The sequence below is a fragment of the Petaurus breviceps genome, unplaced genomic scaffold (genome assembly GCF_028583685.1).
Source record: "Petaurus breviceps papuanus isolate PSGF00001 unplaced genomic scaffold, PetGlider_PUasm1.0 90847, whole genome shotgun sequence".
Classification (NCBI taxonomy): Eukaryota; Metazoa; Chordata; class Mammalia; order Diprotodontia; family Petauridae; genus Petaurus; species Petaurus breviceps.
In genome coordinates this window covers 1018377-1035620 of record NW_027187360.1, presented here as the reverse complement: position 1 = coordinate 1035620, position 17244 = coordinate 1018377, and the positions used below count along the sequence as shown (strand labels likewise).

The 17244-nt window shown below is 40.5% G+C and overlaps 1 protein-coding gene across 19 annotated transcripts in view; it reads left to right on the top strand.

Moving 5' to 3' along the window:
- Positions 1 to 17244, top strand: part of ZMYND8 (zinc finger MYND-type containing 8) — a 540997-nt gene that overhangs the window by 478299 nt on the left and 45454 nt on the right. For 15 of the 19 annotated variants that reach the window (XM_069072340.1, XM_069072341.1, XM_069072350.1 and 12 more), the window contains 7 exons: positions 705 to 797; positions 3797 to 3884; positions 6036 to 6091; positions 6606 to 6683; positions 8596 to 8711; positions 11809 to 11859; positions 12960 to 13441. In XM_069072340.1, the coding sequence (XP_068928441.1) occupies positions 705 to 797; positions 3797 to 3884; positions 6036 to 6091; positions 6606 to 6683; positions 8596 to 8711; positions 11809 to 11859; positions 12960 to 13441 (964 nt within the window). The remainder of the gene's footprint in view (positions 1 to 704; positions 798 to 3796; positions 3885 to 6035; positions 6092 to 6605; positions 6684 to 8595; positions 8712 to 11808; positions 11860 to 12959; positions 13442 to 17244) is intronic. The other 4 variants (XM_069072354.1, XM_069072360.1, XM_069072342.1 and 1 more) reach the window with 1 other exon arrangement.

The following is a 17244-nucleotide window of genomic DNA, read 5'->3' as shown; positions in this document are numbered from 1 at the left end:
ACATTTATAGAATAGGAAATGAAGGCCCAGAAAGGTTAACTAATTTGTGCAGTGGCACTCCTGGCAGGCAGTGGCCCAGGGCTTTGAATTCAGGCCTTCCACTTAAAATCAAATGCTTTTCTCACTATACCATATTGCCTTATGTTTGCTAGATTCTTTCCATATGCACATTTAGTCGTTGCCTCTACAAGTACTTTGTGGGTCATATAGTAATTGATGCTAGGTAATAACTGGGTCTCCTCTGTGCCTGTTTTGCATCCTGTATGCAAGATGCCTAACCTCTGGACACCCAGTTTTGGACATCTTGATAATTAATAAAAGGCAAAAGAGTTATTATACATAGAACTCTGAAGCCCTAATTGTGTGTATCAATGTAATTGATATGGAAAAATGATAAACAGGGCATTTCTCCCCTCCTTTTTTTAAAGGATAGAGTAATTAGGTAGAAATGTAAAAAAAAATGGGACTCTTTTTTTAGAGGAAAACAGGTAGAATTTGGAAGGGAAGCCATAGGCCTTTTCTGTATCTACTTAGGTTTTGTTTTAGAAAGCTGTGCCCTGAAGAGGGGCTAAATGCAGGTCCCAGGTAGACAGATTAAGTTAAGTTCAGCCTCATAAAGACCTCCCACAACAATAATGTGTGTATGTGTTTCCTCTTCTCTTGTCTCCTTCTGTCTCTTTCTCTCTTCTCTTTTTTTTATATAGACAGAACCATTTCAGAAACCCGTATCGCTTGATCAGCACCCAGACTATGCCGAGTATATCTTTCATCCAATGGATCTTTGTACGTTAGAAAAGGTCAGTTTTCACTCTGCTGAGACCTAAAGCTATGTTGTGTTGTTTTCTCCCCATTTCTTCGTTTTCCCCTGGTGTGTCCCATCTCAAGGTGCAGTATTTTTTTTTGCACAGTTCAAAATAGATGCAGCATATATTTCACAATTTTCCCCCTTCTGTTATTGTGCCATGTGAAAATTTAGTGACTTTTATTGTCTTATTCCAAATTTTGTTTTCCAGATGATAGTTCACATGTCCATTAACAGTGTGTTACAGTGTGCTTGTCTCCTGTCAGCCCTCCAATACTGAGTGTTTCTGTCTTTTGTTACTTTTGCCAGTTTTCTGGATGTGAGGTGGTACTGTGGAGCTGGCTTATTTGACTTTTCTCTTACTGTTACTGAGTTGGGACAGACTTTCAGAAAGTTAGTGATATTCTCTAATTATAATTTTGCAAATTGTTTATCCTTTTGCCTCCTTCCTTGTATTTTCCTTACTTTCATCTTGGTGGTACTGTAAGTACTCAGGCCTCTCTGAAAAAAAAATCTACAATGGAGGCAAGCACATGCAGTACTTTTATTCCTGCCAAATTCATGAAGTAGGAAAATGCCCCCTCTGGGCTATTTGAATGGTGATAAGAGCCAGAACTAGCAAGAATAATTGAAATGGATCTTTGAGTGAAGACCCATTTATTTAGCATTATATGCAAAGCAAGATGCTCTCTTGAATCTCTCATTCTAATAAGGGAGACAGTACTTATAGAAAGTTTCAGCTGTAAGTCATGGAAAAGGCCCCACCACAGTCCCCAGGGTAGATTGGCAAAGCAATTGATAATGGATCTTTAATGTTATTTCCACTGATAAAACTATTTTTTATGTTGACTCATTTGACAGTGCAAGGACTTTCTTGGAGGGAACATTCTTTTCTGGACCTTGAGTAGCTGGGGCTGCTAACAAGGCAGGAGCACCTGTGAAGGCATTTGCCAGCTAAGACCTCTACAGGGATTGAGGTCCATATTTTTAGAAACAGAGGAAACTAGAGATCATATTAGTTAACAGAATCGTTAGTTAATAGAATCATTAGTTAAAGTAGGGGGTCTTAACTTTTGATATACTGTGGACCCCTTGCTCAGTCTAGTGAAACATACGGACCCTTTCTCAGAATAATATTTTTAATGCATAAAATAAAATCTGTAGGATTACAAAGGAAACCAGTTATTGGAATATAATTATCAAAATATTCACATAATTTATTAAAATATATAAAAATAATTCATGGACTACAAATTAAGAAACTTTGAGTTTAAAGGACCTTAGAAAACAGCATCATGGTGATTAGAAAAAGGAGACCCTTGGAGATGTTATAGTTTAAATCGCCATTGACATAGGAAAAATTGGGACCAGAGGCAGGGAAGGGACTTGCTTAGGGTTACAAAGCTAAGTAGGTAGCATCAGAACTGAGAACTCAGGATTTCCCACTAGGTTTCAGTTCTTTGGAGTTTCTAAAAAGTAGAGGACTGATCAGATTGCTTTAAATTTGACTTGATCTCCCATCACTTTTTGGGGATGTTATTGGGCAGTAGGAGGTGTGAAGAGAGTTCAGGTATCTAGGTAATTAATTTAACTGCTAGAATTATGAATGACCGTCCATAGCCATTCACATTTGTGTGGTGCTTTGCATTCTATGAAATGCTTTCCTTATCACTCCCTGTGATGTAGATATATTGCAGGTATAGTCACAGATGGAGGAAACTAAGGCACAGGGAAGGAGGAAACTTCCTTCTTCCTTTGTCTCCTGGCTTCTGAACCTTGGGAACTGAGGTCTTCTAAGGCCAAGTCTTGTGCCCTTCCCATTCCATCCCATTGCTTCTCCCTTTAATTATAGAGCTGGCTTTCCTGAATCTCCTCTTGTTTTTTTGTCATTAGTGATAGGTGTTTAATGCTAGAAGCTATTTGAAAGTCAGAACCAGTAGAAGTTCCCTATTGGAAACTATATTACTTTCTTCACGTATAAGTAGTTATCATTCTTGCCCTTATTTGTGAATTTGGAGCAAAATGTAAACACTTCCCACTGAGATACACTCCCCCCCCGCAAAAAAAAGGAAAATTGTAAGAGGGAGAGCTAATAGGTTAAGACCTATACATACAACTTCCCCCAAACAGCAAAAGCAGCAAAAAAATAAAAAAAAGAGAACTGTCCTGTTTTTCAGTGGAAAGATTTCTTTTATTCTGTCCTTGGTGTCTTTGTAGTTTTTTTAAAAAATATAATCTAATAGGGGCCGTGTGCTATTAGAAAGAACATTGGTATTGAAAAGCCAGGAGGATGGGTATGTTCCAGTGACAATTCTGTCTGAGGCTCAGTTTCCTTCCCTTTAAGGTGGGAATAATAATAAGCCTGCCCTGCCTACCTTCCAGGGCTCCTATGGGGAAAGCATTCTGTGAACTGTACAGCTCTCCTTGAAATGGCAGATTTTGTGGTTGTTATCGTAGGTGTTTAGGACTTGTGCAGCTTCCTCCTCGCCTCCTCTAAAATAGGCTCATTTTAGGAAATGATGGAGAGGGCTAGCTCTTTCTCCAGAAGCTGGTCAATCAGTAAACATTTAATAAAGCACCAGGGGTGCAAAGAAAAACAAAAGACAGTCCTTGCTGTCTGATGGGGGAAACAACATGCAAACAACTCTGTACAGATGAGATCTATGCAGGATACATTGGACATGACTTATAAAGGGAAGAGGATGATGTTGGACTTAAGGAGAATTGAGAAAGGCTTCTTGTAGAAGGTGCAGTCTTGGCTGGCACTTCAAAGAAGCCAGGAGGCAGAGATGAAGATGGGGAGGATTGTGGGCATGGATGATGGGTCCTTTTTTTGTCTTTGGGGCTTGACAGTGGTATAATGAATGGGGGGGGGGGATGAGTGCTGAAGAACAAATATTTGGGGCACAGTGGGAGAGAGAAGTGGTTGTTGAGCAGGGCAAAAGTTTGCCCCCTCATGACTCTGTGTGTAATGGTTTTTCCCCCCCCTCACAGAATGTTAAAAAGAAAATGTATGGTTGCACTGAAGCCTTTTTGGCCGACGCCAAATGGATTTTGCACAACTGCATTATTTACAATGGGGGTGAGTAGTCAAGTTCCCAGGGTCAGGAATATGCCGTGTGCAGAAAGGTCCCAGATGAAGCTATGTTACTCAGGTATGATATGTCTAGCAGATGGGTGAAAAATAGAGTCATTGAATGCCGTGATGCCTAAGAAAGAGCACTTGTGCAACTTGTGTAAGTTGGTGTTTCTTAGCTTAATTATTTTCTAAACGTTGAAGTCCATTGCCTACTACATTGCAACAACAACATTGTTGAAACATAGAACTAGACTGTCACTCCTATAACTAACTGTATAACTGAACGTTCCACGTAGGCTGGGTAACTAGAGGACCCAATGGTTTGGGCACTGGAATTGGAGGAAGGAGGGCTTGAGTTGAAATTCAGCTTCTGACACTTAAGTATCTGTGTGCCCCAGGGAAAATTACTTAATCTGGGTCTGCCTTAGTTTTCTTCTCATCTATAAGATGGGAATAATACATTCTCAGGGTTGTTGTGGGGATAAAATGAGATAATGTTTCTGAAGTGCTTTGTAGACCTTAAAATGCTAACATAAATGCTGCTGCTGCTGCTGCTACTACTAATACTACTATTACTACTACTACTAACACTACCTCTACAAACCACCACCACCACTACTAATACTGCTACTGATAGCATTTCACAATAATGTTAAGCAAGCTCCTGGCAAACTCCAGCCTATTATCTGTAATGTTAGCTAGTTATAATTAGATGTAACGTTAGCTAGTAATAATTATTAGTATTGTAATAGCTAGCATTTGTATAACAAAACATTGTTTAAGGTTTGCAAAACGTTTTATAAGTATTATTTCATTTTATCCTCACAACAACCCTGGGAGAAGGTGGAAAGAGGTTAAGTGACTTGTCCAGGGTCACGCAGATGGCAATTGTTTGAGGCCAGATTTGAACTCAAGTCTTCCTGACTCCAATTCTACCAGTCTATTCAATGGGCCACCTAGTCACCAATGTAGTACTTTGTTCTTATTGTACTCATTCCCTTATCACAAATTACTCTTTTATTTAAGGTTGTATTTTTACTAAAATAGTGACTTTATTTGGCATATACCTACATTTATACCGTGTTTCCCCGATAATAAGACCTATCCCGAAAATAAGCCCTCCCCTTACTGTGTAAGATTCCTCTAAAATAAGCCCTCCCCTGAAAATAAGCCCTATTGAGATTGCTACTGTAGTGAAGGTGATCCCCTGCGCTACACGCTACATTACGGTACCCTCTGTATGCACTGTCCCCCCCCCCCGTGAAATGGACGCCGTGCTCCGAGCTACATCCAATCAGAGCTGCAGCAGTGAGCGCGTCATCCTGTTCTTCCCCAGTGATTTGCTTGCTGGCGCCATTGAGAGCAGTGCCGCGGAAGAGAGCTGAGGCAGGACAACATAAGCCCTCCCCTGAAAATAAGCCCTCTGGTGTTTTTCTTTCCAAAAAAATTAATAAGAGTGTCTTATTATCGGGGAAACACGGTAGTGGGGGAGGTAGGGTAGAAGGGTGTGAACTGCCATTCAGATTAGCATATTACTAATAGGTACCAACATTCTTCTCACCTTCCTTCAGGAGAACCAAGCCTACAGGTCCATCTACTTTGTTATTTAAGAAATAAAACAAAAAAACCCAACAACTGGGTAGTGATCTTGTTAGATAATTTATACCTAGAACTTATTATAAAACCCACGAGTTTATTTTTTCCTTGGTTCTCTGCATGGAAATCTTTCTGAAGAGCAGATCATTATCTAGGCTATAGCTTCTAACATAGGTAAGCTCACTGTCCCATCCATTAGTCTGTTAGGAACTTGAAAATGCAGAGGAAAAAACAGACATCTGCTAATCCTTGAAATACTGCAGTGAAATAATAATTTTGTATTATGTCAGCTGCTTTGTATAAGGACAGTTAAATATGCTACGCTGATGTCATGCCGGTTGGAGCTGGAAAGGAAAGTCAGGAAATTCTAACTGATTCTTTTACTCAGCCCCTTGGGAAAGCAACAAATTTACAAAGGGACTATTTATGAGATTGTTCCACTCTTGTGAGTGTTAGTGTAGAAACTAAAGTTTCTAATACCAATAAAGTTTGAAATACCAAAAATAATTTGTGAAATCATTCCATTCAAGTTAATCTTAATTTTTCTTCTTTCCATAGGAAATCACAAATTGACGCAAACAGCCAAAGTAATTATCAAAATCTGTGAACATGAGGTATGTGTCTCCTACTGAATTCTATCCGCTTGTGATTATAACTCAGTTCTCAGGGCAAGGTTGGGCTTTTTTGGAGTTTTCAAGACCTCAGAAATCACCTTGATGTAGCCATCCATTTGGGATCATTCATGAAGGACTGACTCCAGTTGGTTGTTCTAAGTGAAGGACAAAGAACCAAGAGAGAAGTTAGCCAAAATATGGTGAAACACACATCCTCTTCTTAAGAGGGCGAAGGTTATACTGCTTTTGTGGCGCGATGGAGAGGTCATTGGGCTTTGAGTTTGAATACATGGATATGATTCTGCACTGTGATACTTTTAGGCATGCAGACTTCTTGAGTTTCAGTTTTCCTGTCTGTCAGATGGTGATAAATGTGCCACCCACTTTGCAGAATTGTTGTCAAGAAAGTATTCTTTAAGTAATGAAGTGCTTATAGAAATATGATCTCCTGCCATCAGATAAACACAATAACAACAATAAAAAGCAATAAAGACCCTGCTCTTTTTCTTTACAGATGAACGAAATTGAAGTGTGTCCAGAATGTTATTTAGCTGCTTGCCAAAAACGAGAGAACTGGTTTTGCGAGCCTTGTGTAAGTTGGTGTTTCTTAGCTTAATTATTTTCTAAACGTTGAAGTCCATTGCTTACTACATTGCAAGAGCTTTAGTTTAGATCCATTACTGTGGGAACTTTTGGGTTGAGACCTGTCCAGGTATAGCCCTATAGATGTGTGGAAAACAAGATTAGAAATAATCCAAGTCTATTAAGCTCCTTATGCCGTAAGCCATGCCAAATATATCCCCATGATCCTTTGGTTTTATTGACATACACCTGCACAGTCGAGTCAGTGCAGGATTCCAACGAAGAGTGTTACTGGTTTATCTTAGGACAGAACATCACACAGAGAACAGAATGAGAGACAAAAAAGAACATTTGCAAGTCCTGTAGTACTTGTCATTAGAATATCTGAATGCTTCCTCTAGGTCACCTCTGGACCCACCCAGTCCACTCTTGTGTCTGTGATGGGAGCACCGAGAGTCAGTGGGTGCTGATGGTAACCAGCCTTGGAAGGCTGGGGAGGTCAGAGATGCTCAAACATCCTAGTTTTCCCTAATAGTAACCCTCTGTGGGTCTGTCCTAAATGAACCTGTCAATCCTTCCTGAGCCTTTAGGCTTTCAACACCAAACACAAGACTCCTACATATAGTAGGAACTCCTTAAATATTGATTAGAAGCTGTTTTTTCTCCCAGTCTATCCTGCTTCTTGAGGGTAATGAATTTAAAAATTCATTTCAAATCCACAAGTTTTTTTTTTTTTGGAGTACCTGCTCCATTCAAACAAATAAGAACTCTGAGTATATAGAGAAAAGTATGCCCTTGGCCTTCTAGAGATCTTACACTTATTTGGGAAAGGTAAGACAGTCACAGATAAACATCATATAAAATAGAGTTGGGGAAGTACATGAGAAAGGTACATACAACAAAGGTGCTGTGAAAACTGTAAGAGAAAGAAAGAAGTCCAGCGCTTTCTGTCTACTGAATATGCCCATCCTTCAGTCACCAGCTCAAGTGGTAGTTCTAATATGAAGCCTTCTCTCAACTTCTGTTGTTGGTAACAGTCTTCTCCCTTGAATCTCACACAGTACTTTGCTTTTCCCCTAATGCATTAATCGTGTAATATTGTATATCATAGTTATCTGTGTTATGTCTTACACCTATTAGAGTGTAAGCTTCATGAGGGTAGGGATTATGTCTTATCTTGTATCTCCCCAGTGCCTAGTTTATTGCTTTGCACACAGTAGGCTTGTAATAAATGTTTGTTGTATGAATGAATGAGTGTGAGGTCAGGGAAAGATATAGGAATTATGATAGGTGGTATATCAGGTGAGGTTTCAGGTGTGCTGTGGTGTAAAGAATCTTGGATTTGGAAGAGCTGGATTCCTGACACTTAATAGCTGTATAATCCAGGGAGGCAATTGACCTCTCTCTCAACCTTGATTTTTCTCATCTGTAGAATAGGGATAATGACGCCTGGACTACTTACCTCACAGGATTGTTTTGAGGAAAGTGGTTTAGAAATGGGAGCTGTTGTTATCATGTTGAGATTATGGTGATGTTGGGGAAAGGCATTCCAGACACTGGGAAGCAGTATGACCAAAACTCGGGGACCAGGCAGTGGCAGACATGTCTTTGAAGAATTGCAAGTTTGGCTTGGTTTGGTTTGGTGAAAGAAAATTAGTGTACAATGAAACTGGAAAGGTAGGTTGGACTCGGATTGTGGAAGGCCTTACATGCCAAGCCTTAGCACATTTGTATTGTTTGGTAGGTAGTAAGCTATGGGTAACCTTTGAGTAGTGGAGGAAACCTCATCTGAGTCATAACTCATAAAAACTCACCTGGCAGCTGACTGCTGAATCACGGGATATCATCGTGCTTTTGAAATTTATTTTTCTTCTTTTTTCTCAAATTCATAAACCCCCTGCATCTCCTATTCCTTTTCCTAGAGCAATCCACACCCATTGGTCTGGGCTAAACTGAAAGGATTTCCCTTCTGGCCTGCAAAAGCACTGAGGGATAAAGATGGGCAGGTCGATGCCCGCTTCTTTGGACAACATGACAGGTGGGAATTTAAAACGATGGGCTTTGAACACTTTTTGTTAACTGAACTTTTGATGCTACAATTGGATATTAGAAGGAATTGTGACCATTTCACCCACGTATTTTCAAAGTTACACAGTACACTTATCTTAGTGTAACAAGAAATAGCTTTTATTTTGATGTTAAACATTGTCATATGTGGGCATCATTTTTCCAGTTGTGTTAGAACAGTTTGTGTTAGAAGTTCTCTTGATGGTACCTACTTTGGCATTTCTCCCAGCAGCTGTTTTAGGAACTGCTGCTTTTAAATTTGTTGTACTGAATATATATTATTAAGCAATCCACTCATTGTTTTTTCAAAAATATTTCTCTTAGGGACGAGAAATCTCACCTTGTCCTCAGTAAATAAACACTTGCATGATTCTCACTCCCTTCATTTCCCCCTTTGTTAAATGGGGGAAATTAGGTAGTACCTTTACTTAGATGGTTGTAAACCAAGGTTCTATTTTCCTGGCTCCCCCTCCCCCAAACACACACTAAAAGTGGGCTTTTGCATGTTAATAGCATTACTAGTGGCCCCTTTCCATGTGGCTCTGCTGATGAGAGTTGGTGAAGAGCTCTCCTCAGGGGTTGTTTTTATTTTTCTTTAGATTTGGTCTAAATATAGCTCATAGGTCTTCATCTGCTCTCTTCAATTCCTCAGAGGTTTGGGACCGCTTTGCCAGCAGGCAAAGGGAAATTATATGAACAACAAAAAGATCTTAAAATTAGGGGGATATAAGGGAAGAAATGCATGAGGGAGGAAAATAGGAAAATAAATCTAATGGTTTTATTTTTTAATATGGGCTGTTTCTGAAGTACAGCTCATTTTATGCTTAGTTTATTATTGCCTATGCAAATAAAGGAGGAGAATCCAAGAAATTCACTATTTTCTTGGCAAGAATAAATTTACCCTAATTTAGCTTTGTTGTCATTATCAGGAGTCAGTGGTTATATTATGCTGTAACACAGTGGTGCCCCCTGGGAACCTGAGATTTGCAGGGCAGTTTGCCCCTTCACTAAATAGCCCCAGACAGCTTTACAATTCTTTGCCTTTTTTCCGTTATGGCTAGTTGTCTCTTCACAGAGTTTCACTTTTTGTTCTGAAATAAGCCTCTCTCATGATAGCTTCAGGGATCTTGTTCATTCACTACAAGTTTGGGGCTTTGTTTCAATTTGGACTACAGGATTAGTTGGGGTATTACTGTTCTTAGCTTAGAAAGGAAGCCATCAATATACTTAGCAAAAGATGTCAGCTAGATGCTGAATTTGTCAGTGTTCCCATGCCCTTTTTAGTATTTGATTATGTTCTTTCTTTTTTTTTTTTTTTTAAAGCAATCAGGGTTAAGTAACTTGCTCAAGGTTACACGGCCAGTTATTTCTGGGTGTGGTGCTGAGTATCTGAGCCTGGATGTGATCCAGGTCATCCTGACACTGGAGCTGGTGCTCTTACTCGCTGAGCCACCTGGCCGCCCCTAAGCAATTGGGGTTAAGTAACTTGCTCAAGGTTACACGGCCAGGTGTTTCTGGGTGGGTGCTAAGTGTCTGAGCCCAGGATTCGATCTCCAGGTCATCCCGACACTGGAGCCGGTGCTCTTACTCGCTGTGCTACCTGGCCACCCCTGATATGTTCTTTCAATACACTTTCTCACTTCCTACCCTGCCCTTGTTTTACCCAAGTGTTTTAGCAGATATACTAAGTACCTGTTGTGGACTTTAAAAGTGCATTGAAATAGAACAGTATATCCCACCATATCAGAGACTTGGGGAATTTTATAGTCATCTTTGGAATCTATACTTTCTCCCATCAGACTGACAAGTATTTACTGAGTAACTATATGTGAAGACTTCTGTTAGGCTCTGCATGGGCTACAAGGAAATACATTGTCCTTAGACTTAAAGAGCCCAAAGAATAGATGGGAAAATGTGATATAAACAAAGAAAAATTTGAATAAAGTAATAATGTAGAAATTTAGTAGTAGCTCAGGACAAAGTAGAAGGTGCCATAAAGTGGTTAAGTGCCCAGTGGGCTGTCTGGATTCTCAATGCTTTATGAGTTCAAAGAAGAGGGCCGTGGGCTGGGGTTGGGAGGTTGGGTCAGACAAGGCCTCTCGGCGGAAGTAAACCTTGAGCTGGGCCTTAATGGAGAGGTAGGACCTGAAGGAGGTTTGGGGAACACATTCCAGGTGGAGATAAAGGTTTCAGTAAAGTTATAGGGGCTTATCTTGCTTATTGTAATTCCCCGAGGATGCTTCACAATCCCAGCTACCCCAATCACCTCCCTTTTTGTCTCTTTTTTGGCCCCAGGTACCTGGCCCTCCATGTTCTTTCGTTGCTACTACTGGCTGCCCCTCTCCACCTGGTTTCTTCCCCTCCCAGACCTCCTAGGGTTTCTCCTTCTGCTTTTCATTTATCTCTGGAAGATAGGGCACACAGCCCTTTCTAGGTTTGGTTTTGTTTTTTAAGTGTTCATGTGTATGTTAGTAACTAGAGACAAAGAGGAATTTGATATTATCAACAAAAGAGGGAAGGTTATATGTCAGAAACTGTTTTCCAAGAAATGTAAATGGGCTTAAATCAGAGTCCCCTTCAGTGACCCACCTCTTTATTCTTCTCTCTATGTGCTCTTTGTCATCCCACCCCCACCTCCCAATTTATGAGATGTTATTTAAATTTATTTAAATTATTTGGATTAATTTAAATTTCCATAGAAGCTTTAGGAAAGGATCAGTAGATGGCCTATGGTGGGCTTGATCCTTTGGGGACTTGGGAAACCACTGAAGGATTTTGAGCAGAGAGGTGGTGTTACTGTAAGTGTTTTTTATGAAGACTCATCTGGCAGCCTGTGTGAGATGAATTGAAGGGGGAGAGACCAGTGAAGAAACTTTTGTGATAATTGAGGCTTCTTTCTCCAGAATTATACCATCAGAACTTTTTGCCCTTTATCAGACTGTATTTCTCTTGACTACTTATGGTTTTTTTTTACATTTTAAATAAGGACCAATTCTCATTCAAGTATTTTCCCTGACAGAAGGCAGCCTTCTCTTTCAAAGTGCAAGTAACACTTCACTTATCCACAGGTCACTTATCCGGCAACCTCACCTATCTGGAACACAGCTGAGAACCAGGAAGTAAGGAAAAAGTTACCTCTGAGCAGCCAAAAGAGATGTTATAAAGTCCATGCACTAAATAAAGCTCATGCACTTTACTCATTGGGGAAGCCCCTCAGGCCCTCCCTCACAGGCTGTTTACTTTTATTTTACACACAGTTCTAACAAGTTTGATTATATGCCTTCCTACCCTGTAGCTGAGAGGAAGCAGCAAATTAGGAAGAGGGAGAGGGGCTAGTGTAGGTAGGTACACTGATAGATGTTCTTCACTTTCTAGTAAAACTGAGAGCAGGGTGGGGACAATATGGCCTTTTTGGTGGGGAGGCCAGCTCGAGGACCAGCCTTCCAGCTCACTTGAGGCTCACACCCCAACCACAGCAGCAGTGATGACACATGGCTCTTCCTAGTCCTTTCCCCCCTCAAGCAGAACCTAAGCCACACCAGTACTGCAGAGACCCCTGCTGCTGCCGTTGCCGCCGCTGCAACTATCCTCACCTGGGCTCATAGGGAGCACAAGTGGTGTGGGTGGGAGGTCATGCAGCTTGGGACACATTACACAAGCAGTCTAAAGCTTGAGGGACTGTTTGTCTATTGTGATGAGCATTGTTCTGTATGCCAGATGCCATTTCACAGCCTCAGTGGTAGAAAGCTTGGACATTGGGAGAAAAGGTTGAGAGTCCTAGGCTGAAAGGATCAGACGTTGACATTTGGAAGGGACCTTAGAGGTCAGGAAAAGATGTTTCTCAGATCCCACCGATGTCACTGTGCTAGGTGTCCTCCCTATTCCACATGCCCGAACCCTAGCCGAGTTGTATTGGATTATGGTGTTTTGAGCTTTATAATAAATAGAAGTGTTTTTTATAAGTTTATTGGTTATGTTTTGTTTTTATGCTAGAGAGAAAGTGATTAATTCTAATCTTGTCTCTAAATGGATTATTAAGATTAAACTACTGAAGAAAATGTATTTTTTAATGGAAAAATATATTCAAAATCTGCATTTGGTGAAAAAGTTATTAAGTTAGCTAGCTAGTTTGAATTAAGTAAAATTTACCTTGCAATTCAAACACAATTGACTCCGACCTGTCCCTCTTCTTTTTTTTTGCTCCCTTTTGCACATATAGGGCCTGGGTTCCAATAAATAATTGCTACCTCATGTCTAAAGAAATTCCTTTTTCTGTGAAAAAGACTAAAAGCATTTTCAACAGTGCAATGCAAGAAATGGAGGTATATGTTGAGAACATTCGCAGGAAGTTTGGTGTATTTAATTACTCCCCATTCCGGACGCCATACACACCCAACAACCAATTCCAAATGTTATTAGACCCCACGAACCCTGGTGCTGGGACTGCAAAGACCGATAAACAAGAGAAAATCAAACTGAATTTTGACATGACAGCATCGCCGAAGATCTTAATGAGCAAACCCCTGCTGAGTGGCGGCACGGGCCGGAGAATTTCTTTAACTGATATGCCAAGGTCACCCATGAGTACAAATTCCTCTGTTCACACCGGCTCGGATGTTGAGCAGGATGCAGAAAAAAAGGCAGCTTCCAGTCATTTCAGTGCAAGTGAAGAGTCCATGGACTTTCTTGAGAAGAGCACAGGTAAGGAAGGGGTGGAGAAGAGGTAGGTGAGAGGTAGGTCAAAAGTTTCCCATACCTGGAAATTTACTTTGTTTACTGGAAAATAGTCTGGCATAATGGTAGACCTAGAGAGTTGGCATTTCAGAAATACTTAACTGAATTTCTGCTCTTGGAGAGTAGGAAAAAAAACCATATCCCATATTATCATCCCTCTTCTTTTTTAAGCTGGCTTCCACTTACTACTGAAAGGACAATGGTAGGAGAAAGTTCTTGGTTTCTCACTCCCCTAAACCTGTAATTTTTACTATTTCTTTGTAGTTAAAGTGATTGTAAATGAGGCAGCAAGATGGAATAGTGGATAGAACGCCAGACTTTTAAGAGTCAGAAAGACAAGGGCGGTAAGGTGGCACAGTGAATAGAGCACCGGCCCTGGAGTCAGGAGGACCTGAGTTCAAATCCAGCCTCAGACTCTTTAACACTTACTAGCTGTGTGACCTTGGGCAAGTCACTGAACCCCAGTTGCCCTCCATAAACCAAAAAAAAAAAAAAAGTCAGACCTCAGTTTGAATCCACCTTCAGACACTTAACTGGCTGTGTGGTGTTGGGCAAGCCATTAAGTCAGCTTTAGTTTCCTCATCTGTAAAATGGGACTAAAATAGCAACAGCCTCACAGGGTTATTGTTAAGGATCAAATAAGATCATATATGCTCTTTGCAAACTCCAGGGGGCTTTGTTTACTATGTAAATGTTAGTTCTTAATAGTGGTTCCCTGGGTTATGTATGTTGACTGTGCTCCAAAACACATCCTCAAAGAATTGTGTATCTTTTTTAAAAATTATTTTCAATTCTAAATTCTCTTCCTTTCTGCCCTTCCCCCACTCATTGAGAAGACAAGAAATGATATCCATTATACATATGAAGTCATGTAAAACATTCACATTGGCCATTTGGATCATGCATATTTTTAATCCATAAGCATATGTTTTTCAAATTCTTCTCCCTGTTTTAGTGTCTCATAATGCCACTGGCACAAGTTGTCCAGTCATTTTCAGTTGTGTCTGACTCTCTGTGACTCTCTGTTTGGGGTTTTCTTTGCAAAGATACTAGATAGCTTTGCCATGTCCATCTCCAGCTCCTTTTATAGATGAGGAAACTGAGTCAAGCAGGGTTAAGTGACTTACCCAGGGTCACCCAGCGTGTCTGAAGCCAGATTTGAACTGAGGAAAATGAGTCTTCTTGACTTTGGGCCTGGCACTTTATCCCCTGTGCCACCTAGCTGCCTCATTGGCATGAGAGCATTGGTTAAAAAAGAGTGAGAAGAGATGAAACTCAAAATCAGCCAATTTTGCTATTTCAAATTAGTCATTTATAGACCCTAAAGATAATTTTCTTTAGTAAAACCTTCCTCCATTGCCTTGCAATGATGTGGTGGTGACCCTGGCTCTACCAAACTGGAAACAGCTCTGCTCATGGTAATGGACAATGCCTTCCAAAAAATGTTGGATTAATTTATCCAGCTACACTTCAGAGTTCCATGATATTGTTGGTCCAGGCACACCCTTTCCTGATGACAGATTCCAACCATCCTTTGCCTCAATAGATAATCTTCAAGAGCCAGTGGCCTTGAGCCATCTCTAAGTTTAGAGAGGCTGGTCTTCAGCCTTTCACTGGCCTTCAAAAGCCTTTTTAGCTTGGCAAGATTTGTTAGCTTGTACTCCATTGTACTCCAGTGAGGCAAGGTCTTTGAAACTTTAGGGTCATTTTTATGCCATGAGTATATATTGGAGAAAGACTTCAGTAGAGAATTCATTCAAAAGAATAAAAGGTGAGAACTTGGAAAAAGGGAAGGTCATAGAAATCAGTATCTAAGAGGATCAATTTTGTGACTATCGATGTAAAACTTGTTTATTTAAGTGAAGACCTAAAATAGGTCCTGAGCAAAAGAGAGCTTTTTGTTTGGGGATTGAGAAGTAGAAAGCCATTAGTTGGTTATCTTTAGAAGTGAATTTAGCTTGTTAAATAAAACTGCTGCCATCTGCCCTGCAGTGTTTTCATTCATAATCTCCCATCCAACCCTTACTAACTGCCTCCTTAGAACTAATCTTAAGAGGAGACTGTTAAGCTACTAAACCCATTAGAGTTCAGTTAGGCAAATTTTTTTTTATTAAGCATCTCTCACATATGTCTGAAGTCCTGTTTCTCAGTATCCTGAGTGATTACACTGGTGTTCCATCATGATGGAACCTTCAATGCAGTTGACATCCCCTGTCTTAATGGAAAGTGTTCTGGCTTTGGAGTTAACGAGGATCTTCACCCTAATCCCGAATCTTGATTTCATAGTTTTGGGCCTCAGTGCCCTAATTTGTAAAATGAAGAGGTTGGAGTAGATGATTTTCTATGGTCCCTTCCTATTCGATATCTGTGAGCCTATGATTGCTGTTCAGCTTTAACCATCTGAAAATGTTCCATAGATATTTGGGGTAAGGGCTATAGTTTGTTCTTTTTCAGTGTGTTAACCCTGCCTTAATTATTAGTGGCTTTTTTTTAAACTGTAGAAACCATTATCATGTGCAGAGGAGGCTGTTGGAGGATTAGAGAGGCAAGGACGCATGGCTGATAAGTAGTAGATTTAGCACTGGGTCTTTTCGTGCCTAGTTCTTGGCTATATATAATGTATTTTTGCAGATGATCTCAAATGGAAGTGTACCAGGGAAGTGGAAGGGTGGAGTTCCTTATATGTGGGGGCACTGAGCCAAGTGTCTGCCTGGATAAATCTTCCCCTTCCCCCTCCTAGAATCCGAGCCACCACCCACAAAGGGCTGAGCCAAAAGGGTGAGTCATAGCAGCTGCCCTAGCGCCTGAGGAAGGCCTCAGGACAGCAATGACAGATTGAAACCTCTCTGAAAAGCCTTTGGGACTTTGCTCACTGCGGCCCTTGCTGCTCTGCCCTGAGCTTTGCACTATATTTCCTTGGTCCAGTGAGGCTGACTTGTGGCCTTCTTAGTTCCAAGAAAGGGCCCTGGATACCAGAAAAAGTCATCGAAATGTGTATTGACTAGCTCGGCAGGGAGGTGGGAGTAAAGTAGTGAGACTTGGTGTCAGGAAAAGCTGCTTACCTGGGGTACTGGGCATAAAGCTGAGCTAGAATACCTGAGTTCTAATCCAGCCTCAGAGGCTTCCTGGATGGGTGACCCCAGGCAAGTTATTTCACCTTTTCTCATATCAGTTTCCTCTTCTGTAAAATGGGCATAATAATAGCACCTACCTACCCCTAACCTGAAGTTAGGATCATTTGAAATAACTTGTATATAGTGCTTTCCAGCATTAAAGCACTTAAATAAATAATATCTCTTTTCGTCCTCCTCTTCCTCTGCCTCAACCCCTTTATGCCCAATAACTTTCAGATGCTAAACCTTAACTTCCTTATCTACAAAAGGGGGATAATAGCACCTACCTTAATTGTTGTGATCAAATGAGATAATAAAGTCTATTCCAGAAGTCCCAGTATAGTTTTAAGCTTTTAAAGGCCATTAAAACTTAAACATGCACTGAGACTTTTGGGACCCTCTGTGTCTGTAAAGTGCTTTGCAAACCTGAAAGTCTTATAAGTATGAGCTTTGATGATAGTGATATTGTATTGTTGTTATTATTAACTAGACTGAAAGCCCTGAAAAATGGCAAGGGTCTCTCATGTTAGAATTTCCCCATCACAAAGATGGGAATTGGCAACACCTGGGGAAAACTTTTATGTGCCTATCACATGAGGGGAAACAGTTCTGGGAGGGATAGAAAGATAAATAATAAAGTGTTGTTCCTGATATTTG